The 15,168-nt window shown below is 44.6% G+C and overlaps 1 protein-coding gene across 1 annotated transcript in view; it reads right to left on the reverse strand.

Moving 5' to 3' along the window:
• Positions 1-15,168, reverse strand: part of MAP2 (microtubule associated protein 2) — a 209,765-nt gene that overhangs the window by 44,820 nt on the left and 149,777 nt on the right. The window contains exon 6 of the mRNA XM_056861555.1: positions 873-887. Coding sequence (XP_056717533.1) covers positions 873-887 — 15 coding nt within the window. The remainder of the gene's footprint in view (positions 1-872; positions 888-15,168) is intronic.

Consider the following 15,168-nt stretch of genomic DNA (forward strand, 5'->3'; position numbering starts at 1 on the left):
AATTAAATCACTGCATTTTTTTTTCATTGTGGAGGAGGCAGAAGGTTCACACATACGTCTTCATGAAACACAAATCCATGGCTATTATCATGTTGCGTCTATATATCCATGGAATTTCTGAAGATAATAGCTTTATGGCTTGCCAGGCTTGGGGGAAGGGGCATAGCAGGATCTGTGCCAGAGGTCCCGATCCATGACTGAGCAGATTACCCTAGAGATGCTTCCATGCATGTATCTTCCTATCAACTATAAGATAAACCAAGACGAGTAGCCGTGTTAGTCTGTCAATAGCAGTAGAAATGAGCAAGAGTCCAGTAGCACCTTAAAGACTTACAAAGTTTCTGGCAGGGTATGAGCTTGCTGAAGGAAGCTCATCTTTCTGAAGAAGTGAGCTGTAGCTCATGAAAGCTCATGTGTGTGTTAATTGCTATCACGTCGCTTCTGACTCACGGCGACCCTATAAATCAATGACCTCTAAAATGTCCTATCTTTGACAGCCTTACTCAGATCTTGCAAATTGAAGGCTGTGGCTTCCTTTATTGAGTCAATCCATCTCTTGTTGGGTCTTCCTCTTTTCCTGCTGCCCTCAACTTTTCCTAGCATGACTGTCTTTTCTAGTGACTTTTGTCTTCTCATAATGTGACCAAAATACGGTAGCCTCAGTTTAGTCATTTTAGCTTCTAGGGTCAGTTCAGGCTTGATTTGATCTATAACCCACTGATTTGTTTTTTTGGCATTCCTCGGTATCTGTAACTCTCTCCTCCAACACCACATTTCAAAGGAAGCTACTTTCTTCCTATCAGCTTTTTTCAATGTCCAGCTTTGAAAACCTCATACCCTGCCAGAGATTTTGTTAGTCTTTAAGGTGCTACTGGACTCTTGCTCATCTCTATTGCTATCAACTATAAGAAATATCTAGTTGATTGTATGCATGGCTGTATGCTGGAAAGAGCTACACGATGATGCAAACATGTTCACTCACTCATTTGCTGGCTCTGTGGAAGGGAAAAGAAGTCTGACAGAAAACAAAGGGAATGGGAAAGCTGAAGACAGAGCAAAGTATTGCTTGGCCCGTTTTCAGAATGAATGATAAAAAAGCTCTGTGTAAAATTATGATTATCTTTAATCTTATATCTCACCCTTCTATTAGCCGAAGTCGGTCTACTGATAGGTTGAGTCACACAAGGCACAGTCAACCTATGGGGGGAAAATTGGAAATACAAATCTGGACAATCCTCATCTGCTCTAGATTCAGGCCCCAGATGCTCAGATGTACTGGAGACATACTGTGGTACAGCTGGGCACCGGTCTACTGTAACCACTGAATGCACCCATGGCTCATAACATCCAAGGACACACTGCCTATGTGCAGACTGGGCTTGGCATTACCACCATGGGTTCCAGCTAAGTACTGTTCTTCCATTCCCCTGCCCCTGCGCCTCAGCCTCTGGGTTCTGGCACAGGCTAATGATGCACTGACCCATGTTCTGGTGGAAAGGTATGATTGAACTTTCTAGTTCGGATGGTGCTTTTCCTGTTTCTGACAGGCCAAGCCACATGTTCAAGGAAACAGCCAAATCCACCTGAAACTCATTCTCTCTCCTTCATCATAGATATATTTCTACAGATATCTGCAACATCCCTACTCCAGCATGGTGTAGTGGTTAGAAGCGGCGGATTCTAATCTGGAGAATCGGGTTGCTTTCCCCACTCCTACACATGAAGATGGCTGGGTGACCTTGGGCTAGTCACAGTTCTCTCTGAACTCTCTCAGCCTCACCTGCCTCACAGAGTGCCTGTTGGGGGGAGGGGAAGGGAAAGCGATTGTAAGCCAGTTTGATTCTTCTTAAAAGGTAGAGAAAATATAAAAACCACCTCTTCTTCTTCCCACAACTCCTTCTCCCAGGGGATTGAGCCAGAACAAACGGATGGAGTTGCTCAGTGTCTCGAGGCTCAAAGGGTAGGGTCGAGCTGGAATGCTAAAGGGTGGTGCTCCAGAGATCAGACGGTGAAGCCCGGTTTGCGGCAAAGAATGGCCAACGGAAATGCCTTGTTGTCAGTGCCTTAGGCTACAACCGGACGGATAGCAGTGTTTGCACATATGATAAAACCTCTTAAGCCCCGCCAAAAACAGCCCGACCCCTTGATTCCGGCCCAAGGACTTCCAAACCCTTCAGGTAACACCCTGAGACTTGGCAGCCTTGGGCACAAATGACAAAATGAATGGGGCATGCCAGGGTGAGGGAGAGGAGGAAGAGAGAGGGACCATGCTTCGTTCACCTTCGTCACGGCCCAACAAGGCTCCTGCCCTCTGGGCTGTGGCCCCAGGGGGGTTACCAGCATCCGTCTGCTCGGAGCTGAACCAAAGGTGCTCATAATATTCCTCGTCCGAATTGTACGGCTCGTCATCGGGCACAGAGACCGAAATGGAGGGGGCGAGGAGCTTAGGCCTCGTCCCTGCGGCAGTGGGCCCGCGCCCTGCGCTGCTCTGGAGAGGTCCCAACTCATCCTCAGCTCCTTCATCTACAGACAGACACACAGGAAGAAATGGCAGGAAGAACTTGGACAGACTGACAAGACAGACACAGGTAAGACAAGACAGGATGGAAGTATGCCTAGACACACGGAGAACAACACATCGTCATGGGATGGACACCAGCCATGCGGAGCTCGGCGCAAAGGCATAAATGGGATGCAATTAATGCATCATCGAGTTAATGCATCAGTTATCTCCCCACAGGGCCTATAAGAAGAATAAAGGTAGTTTGCTATTTGAGCTACGCAAATGAATTCAACGGCTTATAACAAGTATATCGAGCCAAAAGATGTAATTCAGTAAAGAAATGCCATGTATACAAGTCAAAGGCAAATTTAGCGTAATATGCTCCTGCAAGTATTCTTTACAGGCAAATAAAATCAATTAGAACAGGCAAGATGTTTAGCAACAGAAGAAAAGTAGAATAAAAGAGAGATTTCCCCTTTCCTTTAAAACAAAATGAATGGACTGGAATTATAAGCTTTTTATAGTGGTTCTTTTCTTCTTCTTTTTTTTAAAAAAAAAAGCTTCTGGAACTTCTAGGTATCTCTCCATCATCCTGTAGAAAGTAAAATTCAGTCTAATTCCCAAAAGATTTATGAAAATAGTGGGGAAAATGCCAATATCTGACTGTTCGTAATTTAAAGAAACAAGAGAGATTTGCAAACTGTTTCACAGAGGAGGTGACCATCTCTTGGTACAAGCTACCAACTGCTGTTACTCAAGACCCAACTAGATGTGACAGGATTTATCTGTGATATTTCCTGGCTTATGTGACTGCCCATTCAAATTTACAGTGAGTGTGTATGGGAAGAATGTCGTTTTGAACGCAAACATCTTTTCTCCATCCCCATCTTGCCTCCCCTCACGCCACTGCTTCTCGGACTTCTCCCCAGCCCAGCTTTGGCACAACCCTTTGGAAATAAAAATGATGCCCTCGCTAGAGTTGCCAACCTCCAGGTACTAGCTGGAGATCTCCTGCTATTACAGCTCATCTCCAGCCGATAGAGATCAGTTCACCTGGAGAAAACAACCGCTTTGGCCATTGGACTCCTTGGCATTAAAGTCCCTCCCCTCCCCAAAACCCGCTCTCCTCAGGCTCTGCCCCAAAAACCTCCCGACGATGGCAAAGAGGGACTTGGTAACCCTAGCCCTCACTGAAACCCTGGACTCTGCCATCCTACCTCTGACTCTGCAGACATCTTGCTCAGTGCCAATCCATGGGAACTAGAAGCCTGCCAACCGTGTAAACTGGGAGTGTGAGCAGCCCCTTGGTCTCCTACGTGGGTTCACAAGCCAGCACTTTAGAAAATCAAGTTTCTGGTTTGCAGGGAGGGGAGCTGTACCCGAAGAGAAAACCCACACATTGCCTAATGCGCATGAGACGTTGACCGCATAGGTGGGATGCATTGAACTTATACACGCAACCGGAAAGCCCAGGTTTGCACAAGCGGTAATGTCCGCACAACTCGACTGACGAAAGGGGGGAGATTTGTAAATGGGGACACGCCCCTGTTGTTTTTAATGACAAGCGTCTGCAAACAGGGTAAATATTACAACCTCTCATTGCTGCTTCAATTTCTTCCTTCCACTTTCAGTTACATAACATTCTTCATCAACACAAAGTAGGGTGGCCAGGTCCCTCTACGCCACTGGCAGGAGATTTTTGGGGTGGAGCCTAAGGAAGGCGGGATTGTGGGAGGGGAGGGACTTCAATGCCATAGAGTCCAATTGCCAAAGCGGCCATTTTCTCCAGGGGAACTGATCTCTATCGGCTGGAGATCAGTTGTAATAGTGGGAGATCTCCAGCTAGTACCTGGAAGTTGGCAACCCTATCAGGGAAGCTGTGAGCCCGTTGGAGCCTGCCCCACTTCTTTGTTAAAATACAACTCTGCCAACAGCGGGAGACCATCTGAGCTCCTCCCAGTGTGAGTTCCATGCCGAGCAGGGGGTGAGCGAAGATCCCTACCTACCAAACCCCATTAAAGCAGAGACACCGTCGTGAAACGATGCAAATGTTTATTGAACAGCATCAGAACAGTGTTCTAGACTCAAGTTAGATGAATGAGACGACCGGCTATCTTCCTTTAGCCTTTGAAAGACACACAGCCAGACGGTGGAATCCCCAGAAGAGCTGCCCCTATCACATCAGGCCTGCGATCGATACAACTGAACCGGTCATACGGCTGTCTGAAACAGCACAGGAGCCAGGCTGGAAGAATGAGTTGGCAATCCCACGGCAGAGCAGCTTAGAGGCGCATCGGCTGCTGCAGCCGGTTGGGACTGCGCTGAGAACGGGGTCCATTCTGGCCTTCTGTCAGAGGGCTCCTGGAAAGAGCCAACAGAAACGTAAGTAACGGGCAGTATTCAGCAGTAGCAACAAAGAGAATGTGGTTCAAGCACTCTGCACATGGCATGAGCTACAAATCAACACAATGGTCCCATCTAGGTGCTCTTTCCAATCCTATTCACCTCCCCAAGGGATCCACACTTTAGGATTCAGCTGTTGGGGGAGGGCAGTGTCGTCACATGAATACATGAACCCATGAAACTGCCTTATACTGAATCAGACCCTTGGTCCATCAAAGTCAGTATTGTCTACTCAGACCGGCAGCGGCTCTCCAGGGTCTCAGGCTGAGGTCTTTCACATCACCTACTTGCCTAGTCCCTTTATCGGGAGATGCCGGGGATTGAACCTGGGACCTTCTGCATGCCAAGCAAATGCTCTGCCACTGAGCCACAGCCCCTCCCCAATGGGTTGATACTTACTGAACACTTGTAAGGAGTTGCACTGGAAATCTGCCTGCAGCTTCCACTGGGGCTTGTTGATGGGGATCTGACCTTGTAAGACAAAAATGGTCACAAATGTTTGGTCAGCAGGAGCAATGGCTGGAGCAGCTGATGTTCAACACGTCCTGTGGCCCTGCTCCCTGTTTCCCCCCACTCCCGCGCAGGACTAGCATGATATCACACTAACGTCAAAGCAACTTTGTGCCTGTATATCTCCAAGGAAACCCTTCCTTCTGTGCTGGGCATACTTTAGGGTTGCCAGGTCCCTCTTCACCACCAGCAGGAGGTTTTGGGGTAGAGCCTGAGCAGGGTGGGGTTTGGGGAGGGGAGGGACTTCAGTGGCATAGAGTCCAAAGGCCAAAGTGGCAATTTTCTCCAGGTGGACTGTTTTCCATTGGCTGGAGATCAGTTGTAATAGCAGGAGATCTCCAGCTAGTACCTGGAGGTTGGAAACCCTAGCATACTTACCCTGTGCCCCTCTGTGGGAGGCCTCGCTAGTCACTTGAGTTGGTGAGCCAATGCATAGTAGGTACCTGTTGCCAGGGGAAGGGAGGGTCACTTGCAGCAGTCAGAGTTTGAGGTGTGGAACCCCCTTTCTTTGCTTACCTGAACATGGGCACGGTGTCGCGGCATCTCAGGGGAAAGGAGCGGAGGATCCTGGTCGGTGGTCTCAGGCAGAGGACCTGAAACAATTCTGAACACGGCAATGTCAGCGATCGGGTGTGATATAGGTTCTCGCCCTCGGCAGTTAGTGCACAGGGCTCCTTTTCTGGTGCAAAAATCCCTCTCTCTCAATTTCCTACTCCCAAGGATGCCTTGTGTTAAGAACATAAGAAAAGCCCTGCTGGATCAGACCAAGGTCCATCAAGTCCAGCAGTCTGTTCACACAGTGGCCAACCACAGGCCTCTAGGAAGCCCACAAACAAGACATCTTCAGCAGCACCATCCTGCCTGTGCTCCACAGCACCCTATATAACAGGCATGCTCCTCTGATCCAGGAGAGAATAGGTATGTGTCATGACAAGTATCCATTTTTACTAGTAGCCATGAATACCCCTTCCCTCTATGAATATGTCCACTCCCCTCTTAAAGCCTTCCAAGATGGCAACCATCACCACATCCTAGGACAGGCAGTTCCACCATTTAACTATGTGTTGTGTGAAGAAATATGTCCTTTTATCAGTTTTGAATCTGTCACACTCCAGCTTCAGCAGATGACCCCGCGTTCTAGTATTATGAGAGAGGGAGAAAAGCTTCTCCCTGTCCACTCTCTCCAAACCATGCATAATTTTATAGACCTCTATCATGTCTGAACTGGCTTCTTTCCAAGCTAAACAGCCCAAAGTGTTTTAACCGCTCCTCATAGGGCATGTGCACATGACACAGTTATAGCCTGTACTACTGGAGCCATGTGGCCAGGCCTACAACTGGGATTAACTGCAGGCTCACTGGGTAGCATAACTAAATTCGAACCCAGTAGCACCTTAGAGACCAACAAGATTTCCAGGGTATAAAGCTTTCAAGGGTCAAAGCTCCCTTCATCAGATAGAAGTAGGAATGGAGATCTCTCAGTCCTGATATCCCAGTCAGAAGGTGGGAGAGGTGTTGCAAAGAAGGGACTCAGGATGCAGAGGAACAATGGACATTGTAATCAGCTTGATTAGACCAGGGTAGAAATGCTTAGGCGCAGATAACCAGCATCTGTAGTGAGATAAGTATTCTGTGTCCTTATTCAGTCCTGGGCAGTCCATTGTTCTGAACTTGTGAATGAACTCAACCTCAGCAACCTTGTGTTGTAATCTCCCTTTGAAGCCTCTCTGTTTGAGGACTGTCACTCTTAGGGGAGCCTACACCATGCTGTGGCTGCGCGGGCATGGAGGAGAAAATGCTGTTTGCTCCAACTGAAGGGCATAATTTGGGCCAAAGGGGCGTAGGATATCAACTGAGCCAAACCCCTGCCCCAACAGACCCTTGGAACTGCCCTTTTGTGGGACTAGTTTACACTGGCACAGAGTTGGCCAGGCAGAATGTCAGCCAGTCTCCATCTGTAGGGCTCAAGTGCTATCCTAAGCAACCCAAGGGAGCAATCCCAACCTGGACTACTTGGAAGTAAGTCCCATTTTATGCAATGGGGTTTACTCCCAGGAAAGCGTGGTTAGATTTTCATCCTCAGATTAGGTTTAGGACTGCGTTGATGTTAAGAGCCCTCATTGTGTTGCCAGGTCCCTTTTCGCCACCAGCAAGAGGTTTTTGGGGCAGAGCCTGAGGAGGGTGGGGTTTGGGGAGGGGAGGGACTTCAATGCCATAGAGTCCAATTGCCAAAGCAGTCGTTTTCTCCAGGTGAGCTGATCTCTGTCAGCTGGAGATCAGTTGTAATAGCAGGAGATCTCCAGCTAGTACCTGGAGGTTGGCAACTCCAAGCCCCCACCAGACAAATTTTAATTGAACAATTAAATTGCTGTAATACCTTCAAATGGGTTACATTTTAAACAGAGCACATATTTTACAACTGTTTGGTCTGCCGTAGTAAGTGCTCTTTAACAGTAATTTAATATTTGAAACAAAAGCAAACGCTAGCGACCACAAGGAGCCTTTTCGGATTGCTTTTAAACTGTGATTTAGGAAGACCCTTTGACGTGAATTAGGTCTGATCTGACAGCCATTCTGAAGAGGATAGCCCAGCGGATAAATATTTTTATACAAAGGAGGATTTAATTCCAGCTGCTGGAGATCTCCTGAAGAACAATGCGGATTTCAAAACGTCTCCTAATTACGTCACAACATCTGGCCCTAGCTAATTCGTGAAACAGTCCCAGGTTCCAAAACCCTTCTTCCAATGCATAATTTACCCGCAAAGTGGCGTACCCTGGGCTGCCTTCTTTCCCTTCACCGTTTTTAATCTTTGCATTTCTACCGAAAGCGGGTTACTCTATGAGTTTCACCTTGTGTAGTATCTTGTAGACAAAAGGGGAGGTGAGTCGTCTGTATAAGATGCGGCACCCCCACCCCCGATTAAACAGTGCCGACACCACTCAGGGAAAAGGTTGGACCCTGAACAATGGAACCCAGCCACAATTTTTCCCCAATATCTAACAATATCTAACATAGCTCCAATAAAATCAAAGTAGGTCTCTTACCTCCCACAGTAGTGAAAACAGGCCCACTCATTCTTTATTTGTTGGGAGGGGGAGGCTGTTATCAAGACAGAACAACGCGCCCACCACCACGAGAACCGTCTCTCTTCTCTGTGAGTCAAACCTCTCTCTCTTACTTGCTCCGATTTGTGTTTGCTGCATGGCTGGCCACATCTACCTTCATCATATCTACTACACGGTGATTTCCACCACAGGATGACTGAAGGAAACCTCCCTCCTATTTGCGGCTACCCAACCTGCTGACGAGGTTAAGGCCGTCAAACTGCTGCGGGGGGAAAGGATGGAATTGAAGAGGCAGTTGGACATCCCTTTGGAGCCCCTGAATTCAATCCACATTCTAAGCCAAAGAAATGTTCCACATCAACCAGAAAGGATCCTTCGATTCTCCTCTCAAATTATGCAAATCTACCTTTGTCTTGTTTTGCGTTAACTCCAACTATATACTCATGAGCACATGAAGACTTATACTGAGTCAGATCCTGGGTCCATCAAGGTAAAGACTGCCTACTATAATTGGCACAGGTTCTGCCATTTATTTATTTATTTGTTGGATTTTTATGCCGCCTATTCCTGAACAAGTCAGGCTCTGAGCAGCTCACAACCATTAAAAAGGTCAAGGTAGTCTCCTGTGCAAGCACTGGGTCATTACTGACCCTTGGGGTGACGTCACATCCCGACGTTTATTAGGCACACTATATTTATGGGGTGGTTTGACATTGCCTTCCCCAGTCATCTACAATGTACCCCAAGCAAGATGGCTACTCATCTTACTGACCTCGGAAGGATGGAAGGCTGAGTCAACCTTGAGCCAGCTGCCTGAAACCGACTTCCGTCAGGATCGAACTCAGAACGTGAGCAGAGCTTTTGACTACAGTATTGCAGCTTACAACTCTGCGCCAATTAAAATAACCATAATTTACAATTAGGATCATAGGATCATAGAGTTGGAAGGGGCCATACAAGCCATCTAGTCCAACCCCCTGCTTAATGCAGGATCAGCTTAGAGCATCCCTGACACGTGTTTGTCCAACCTCTGCTTAAAGACGGCCAGTGAGGGGGAGCTCACCACCTCCCTAGGAAGCTGATTCCACTGTTGAACTCAGACAGTAAAAAATGTTTTCCTAATATCGAGCTGGTATCTTTCCACCCTCAATTTAAACCCATCATTGCACGTCCTATCCTCTGCTGCCAACACGAACAGCTGGTGGACCACATAGCAACATCTCTGACAATTCATACAACGCAGCCCAAATTAAACTATACTGGTTTCAGTGGAAGCGAATGTGTTCAACATTCCTAGGGAAATCAACAGAATTAAAACCGCTCACATTTGCTTTAATGGCCAAGCTTACAAATCAAGTAAATTCAATAATATTGATAAAACAGCATCCATTTTTCTTGGAATAGATCAGGATATTCCAAGAAAAATGGATGCTGTTTTATCAATATTACTGATTTTATTATGTTTATTTCAAATTGATATTAGGGTTAATAGCAATACATAGTAATAAAGATAGTAAATTACATCGTAAATAATTATTTGTAATTTTATACAGATAGGCATGTTTTATTGGGTGATTATGTCTTTTATCATTCAATCTGGACTATAATTAAGCTTGTGTACTAAAAAAAGAAATGAAGATAAGAAGTTAAGAAAAGAAAGAAAAAATACAGGATAAGAAATGTGGAAAATATTGGATATTATTTTTTGTGGCTAGCTTGCAATGTATTGGTGAGTTTACTGTAACATAATCTGGGTGCCAAGGAATAAATATATGTAATTTTATATTACCTTCTTCTGTTTTCCCCTCCCCCCTTGTTACTTTAATAATAATGATGATGATGATGATGATGATGATGATGATGAATTAAAACCGCTCAACTCAGGTTGACTTGAATGAAGGTTTTCCTGTTAAACTCTTTTGGGGAGGTTATAGAAGTATTTTAATAAAGAAATATAAAAAACAGGCTAAATTTGCATTGGTGCTAAAAAAGAGAACAAACATTATTATTACTGTTTTTGTCATTATTATTATTACCACCACCACCAAGATGGAAACAGAAAATACTGTCCTAATAATACAGTGAGGACCATGCACATATTGGCTTCAGTTCTACACAGACACACATCCTTTGGTCAGTTCTGATAAGCATCATTCACTCTCTGTCTTCACACACGCACACAAAGACTGAAATACAGATAAATTACCAGCCAGTGTTGCGAACAACTTGATCTACTGAGTCAGAATGACCTGGAGATGTTTCGTGTCTTTGAAACGCTAATATACCAAACAATTAGCTGGCAGTTAAATAGATTTGGCATTTGGAATCCTTAACATTCTTGGAAATCGATCAGCTGTCATTCTATGCAAAAACGAAAGCCGACTAGCAAACAACAGCCCTAATGTTAATGACAGGCGTCTGAAAGCCAATGTCAAAGTGAAAAAGGAACGTTGGTATCTTAAATCTCAATCAAAATCCAGATCAGTAACTTTGGGGTATGGAGCAAAAAAGTTAAAAAGCACACCAGAGGAGTGCAACCAGGAAAGTGCTTACCCTCGATTTGTTAAAAGTGAGCACCGAGGCAAATATTGCTAGCCACAAAAGGGTTTGTTAACACGAACGTGGAAGAAAAAAGAGGGGAATAAGACCCAACCTAAAAGCAGAAACTGGGTACCCGAGGTTGGGTTAAAGGGAATATATATATATATGTGTGTGTGTATAAATACTGCAGATATAATTAATTTGAAGTTCTATATAAAGGTTAAAATATTTTTTAAAAATTAAAATAGCACAATGGCATTTCCTAAGGCTGACATCTGTAACCACAACCAAACGCGTTTCGGCCTAGTGGCCCTTCATCAGTGGTTAATTAAAACCCATGTTAAGCCTGCACACATTTACAGAAATAAATAAATACATACATATATAAACAGTTCAAACCCAACCAGGCATGTGTATAGGTTGTCTGGTTAGTATATGCCTCTCATATACTATGTGTGTAGGTATCAACCTAGTAGATTGACACCTGCACACGTAGTATATGAGATATATATATTCCTTTTACCCAACTTCGGGTACCCAGTTAACACAGGCAAGCCCCAATTGTTAAATGTAAGTTCTGTACGTGGAAGACTGTATGGTTGAGTCCTTACTTCCCAAACAGATGCCTGATAAAGTCAATTACCACACTATTTCCATCTCGCAATGATGAAATTTATTTACTCATTTACTTTATTTAGGGCCTGCTTTTCTCACCGAGTCTCAAGGAGGATTACTGGATTTACACACCACAAAACCAGCTCGCTTCCACTGTCAGGCCAGCTTTGGGTATGAGAAGAATTGCTTTAGGATGCCTTAAAGAAAGTTCAGCAGAGATCCACTCAATGGGTGGACCGATCCAACTTCTCTGGTTGGAATAAAAGGAGGAGATCTCCTTTGACTGCCAAAAAGCTTATGGTAGGGCCAAAAACCATATTGGGAGGGGGCTGTTAATAAGGAGTAGAAATGTGCATTTGGCTAAAGCTGAACCGAAAACTCCCGAAAAATACTTCATCAGCCGAGCCCAGTGTTCAGCTTGCATATTTTTCGGGTTCGGGTTTGATAAACCTGAAAATTTTGAATTATTGAAAAAAGACAATATAAACATTTGGCTTTTTTGAAAATCTCTAGGTTTATTAAACCCGAATCTGAAAAATACCCGAAAAATAGTGCACAGTCCTAATAAGGAGTGGAATGCTTTGGAGCAATTGGATCTCCTTGTAGTGGACTGAGTGGAGTTGGCATTTGAAGAGCAGGGACCCTAGCCCTGCTGCTTGAAATGCAGTTTGTGTAGTGGCTGAGAAAGCCTTTCAGCTGCATCTGGCTTGCCAACTCTCGCCCTTCTTAGACTCAGCTGATCTGGCCTTGCTGACTCATGCTGTTGTACCCTTCTGGCTGGACTACTCTAGGGCACTCTGCATTGGGCTGCCCTGGAAGACCATCTAGAAACTGCAGCTGGATCAGAATGCAGCAGCCCAATGATGATCTGGCTGGCAGAAGCATATCTTGCCTACCTTAAAAGAGTTATTTTGGTTGCCAGGTTGTTTCTGAGTCCAATTCAAGGTGCCAGTTATGACCTCTAAAGCCTTCCATGGCCTGGGGCTCACATATTTAAAGGAACCTCTCCTCCCATATGTCCCCTTGTACCAATGATGGTCCACATAATGCTGCAGTCCCAGGCTCTGTCCTTTCAAAATGCAAATATGAGAAACACGACTGAATGTTCCAAACCTACCTGCCTGCATCCTGTCAGGGTGCCAAGCTCTAACTCCCTAGTTAGCTAAGCCTTCTGTTACAGAGAATTTTGAGTTATTTGAATGCTCAACCATATAAAATTACAAAATCCCCAGTTCCATAGGTAATTTATGTAGTCAGATGAGGACAGTGCCATGAATCTTTTAGAATCATAGAATCATAGAGTTGGAAGGGGTCATACAAGCCATCAAGTCCGACTCCTTGCTCAATGCAGGATCAGCCTAGAGCATCTCTGATAAGTGTTTGTCCAGCCACTGCTTGAAGACTGCCATGTTTTCTGAACATGAAACTCATCTCTCTTGTTATACGTTGTCTTACACAAATATCAAGAAGGTGATTATGCTCTTGATCACGGCTACAAAATACTGGATGTATAGCTTGATTGGCCCACTAATGGCTATGAAATACAAAAGCAGGTATCCTATTACATACCATACACTAGGCTTGATCTATTCACAGTCACCCACTTGGAAGTCTCACTAATTTTCAGTGAGACCAATTTCAGCAAATGTTTAAATCATCCATCGTGATCCCTAGAACAAAAATAGTTAGCTTTGTGGCTACATCATACCCATCCTGACATAAAATGGATACAGAATATCCTGGAAAAAGAGCTGATAGTGCTTTTTGCACTGTAACTATTTACATTTTTTTTACAAATATATCCTGTAAAGGGTTGAATTTCTCAAGCGGCCAGCACAATTTTCATCAGTTCAACACAGATGAACTTCCTCTTGAAGTATTATTGACCAAAAAGGATCATCAGCAGTAGAGGATGGAAATTTCAGATATGCAGGCTGTCATATGAAACTTGCCGCCACCAAAGGCACTCGGTGGTCATGACAGACCCCTTGAATATTTGCAGATATGTAGAACACATTTCTTCCTTGCCCTGCTTGTCCCCTCCTAGGATTTCAATGGACTTAAAAACTCAGTGTTAGACGGCGGACACAAACACTAAACATGGAAGGTGAGCATGAAGAGAATATGGAGGCAGAAAATGCATGGGATTTTTCTGGGATGGTTTTGGGACAGGTGATTCATATCGAAAAGCCACCTTCACTCTATGAATGACATTTTTTTTTAACCAGCAGGGCTTCTCCCAATGCAGGGTATAAACAAAATCCACTCAGCAACTGAACTGACGTTCATAACGGGACAGAAGTCCTGCCCCTGCTTGCCATACGGAAGTTCTTTCATTACCCAAGCTTCGTGTCAGTGAAGGCATGACCGCAATATCAATGTAAAACAATACCAACAACTAACAAGAAATTCCCACCCTCTTGAATTATTTCTGACATTCCATCCCCTGTACATGCTTAGACTTAGACAAGCAAATAAATCCCATTGGTCGGAGTAGGTTTTTGGTGAATATGTGACTGGAGACTTTCATAAATAGCTCTTGATTTAAGCTCATATTCCAGTTCCTTGATGCTTTGGGGCCTTGCTGAGTGCTAGGGATGGAGGCTACTGGAGCCACTGAGTTCTGCAACAAGAAACTGATCTCGGTTCTTCGTAAGGGTTGAGTTCCCCTAAACAAAAAGAGAGCTCATGAATCTGGACACAGAAACACATAATCTTGTGAAGTCACGGCATGGAGTCATTATAGTTTGTGGGCATGTGCTTCATGCTGCAAAAGTGTCACCGATTATCGATCCAGTAGACTGTTGCTTTGCGAAGAGATCTCGATACAAAACGGTTAGAATATTAACATTTATTAGTCAGTATATGTGCCAACTGTTTTATTTTCCTGGAAGGGTCCTGTGCTTTTTACAGTTGTCAAGCAGAAATTAACCAGTATGTGAAACAGGAGAGACACATATAAAATACTGACAGTTCGGAAGAATGCGGACCACACTTTATCTCTAACTGTGGTCAAGAAACAATTACTTCAAATGCCCACTAATTAATGTACTTCCTGTGTTCCACTGTTGCTTCTTATGAGGTTGTACATTGTGTATAGTTATGTTTTATGGACACTGTTTATTGTCCTTAGTTCAGTCGGACAGAAAACAAGTTCCTTCACTGGTCAGTTATCAACGGCATCCAGAGCCCATTGGCATTCCTCTTTTTTTTAAACGTAAAAGTCGATGGTTGTTTTTATATATATAACACACAACACTTACTATCAAACATCCCTTTCCTTCCCTCTTCCTTAGCCCTAAACAGAAAAGAGTGAGGGAAAGGAGGGTGACAAATGGGGGGGGGGGAATCAAGAAACAAAACAGAAAAGCTGAAGAAGGGATTTTGGGGATCCTCTCCATCCCCATGATATCAGGCAATAATTAGGAGCATTTGGGCTCAATCCTGAGAGGGTCTTCTATTTTAAAAGAGGTACAGGAGAATTCTCCCACCCCCAACCTCCGGGTGCCCTTTTCCACATTTCAGAGC

Source organism: Euleptes europaea, chromosome 15 (genome assembly GCF_029931775.1).
Source record: "Euleptes europaea isolate rEulEur1 chromosome 15, rEulEur1.hap1, whole genome shotgun sequence".
Classification (NCBI taxonomy): domain Eukaryota; kingdom Metazoa; phylum Chordata; class Lepidosauria; order Squamata; family Sphaerodactylidae; genus Euleptes; species Euleptes europaea.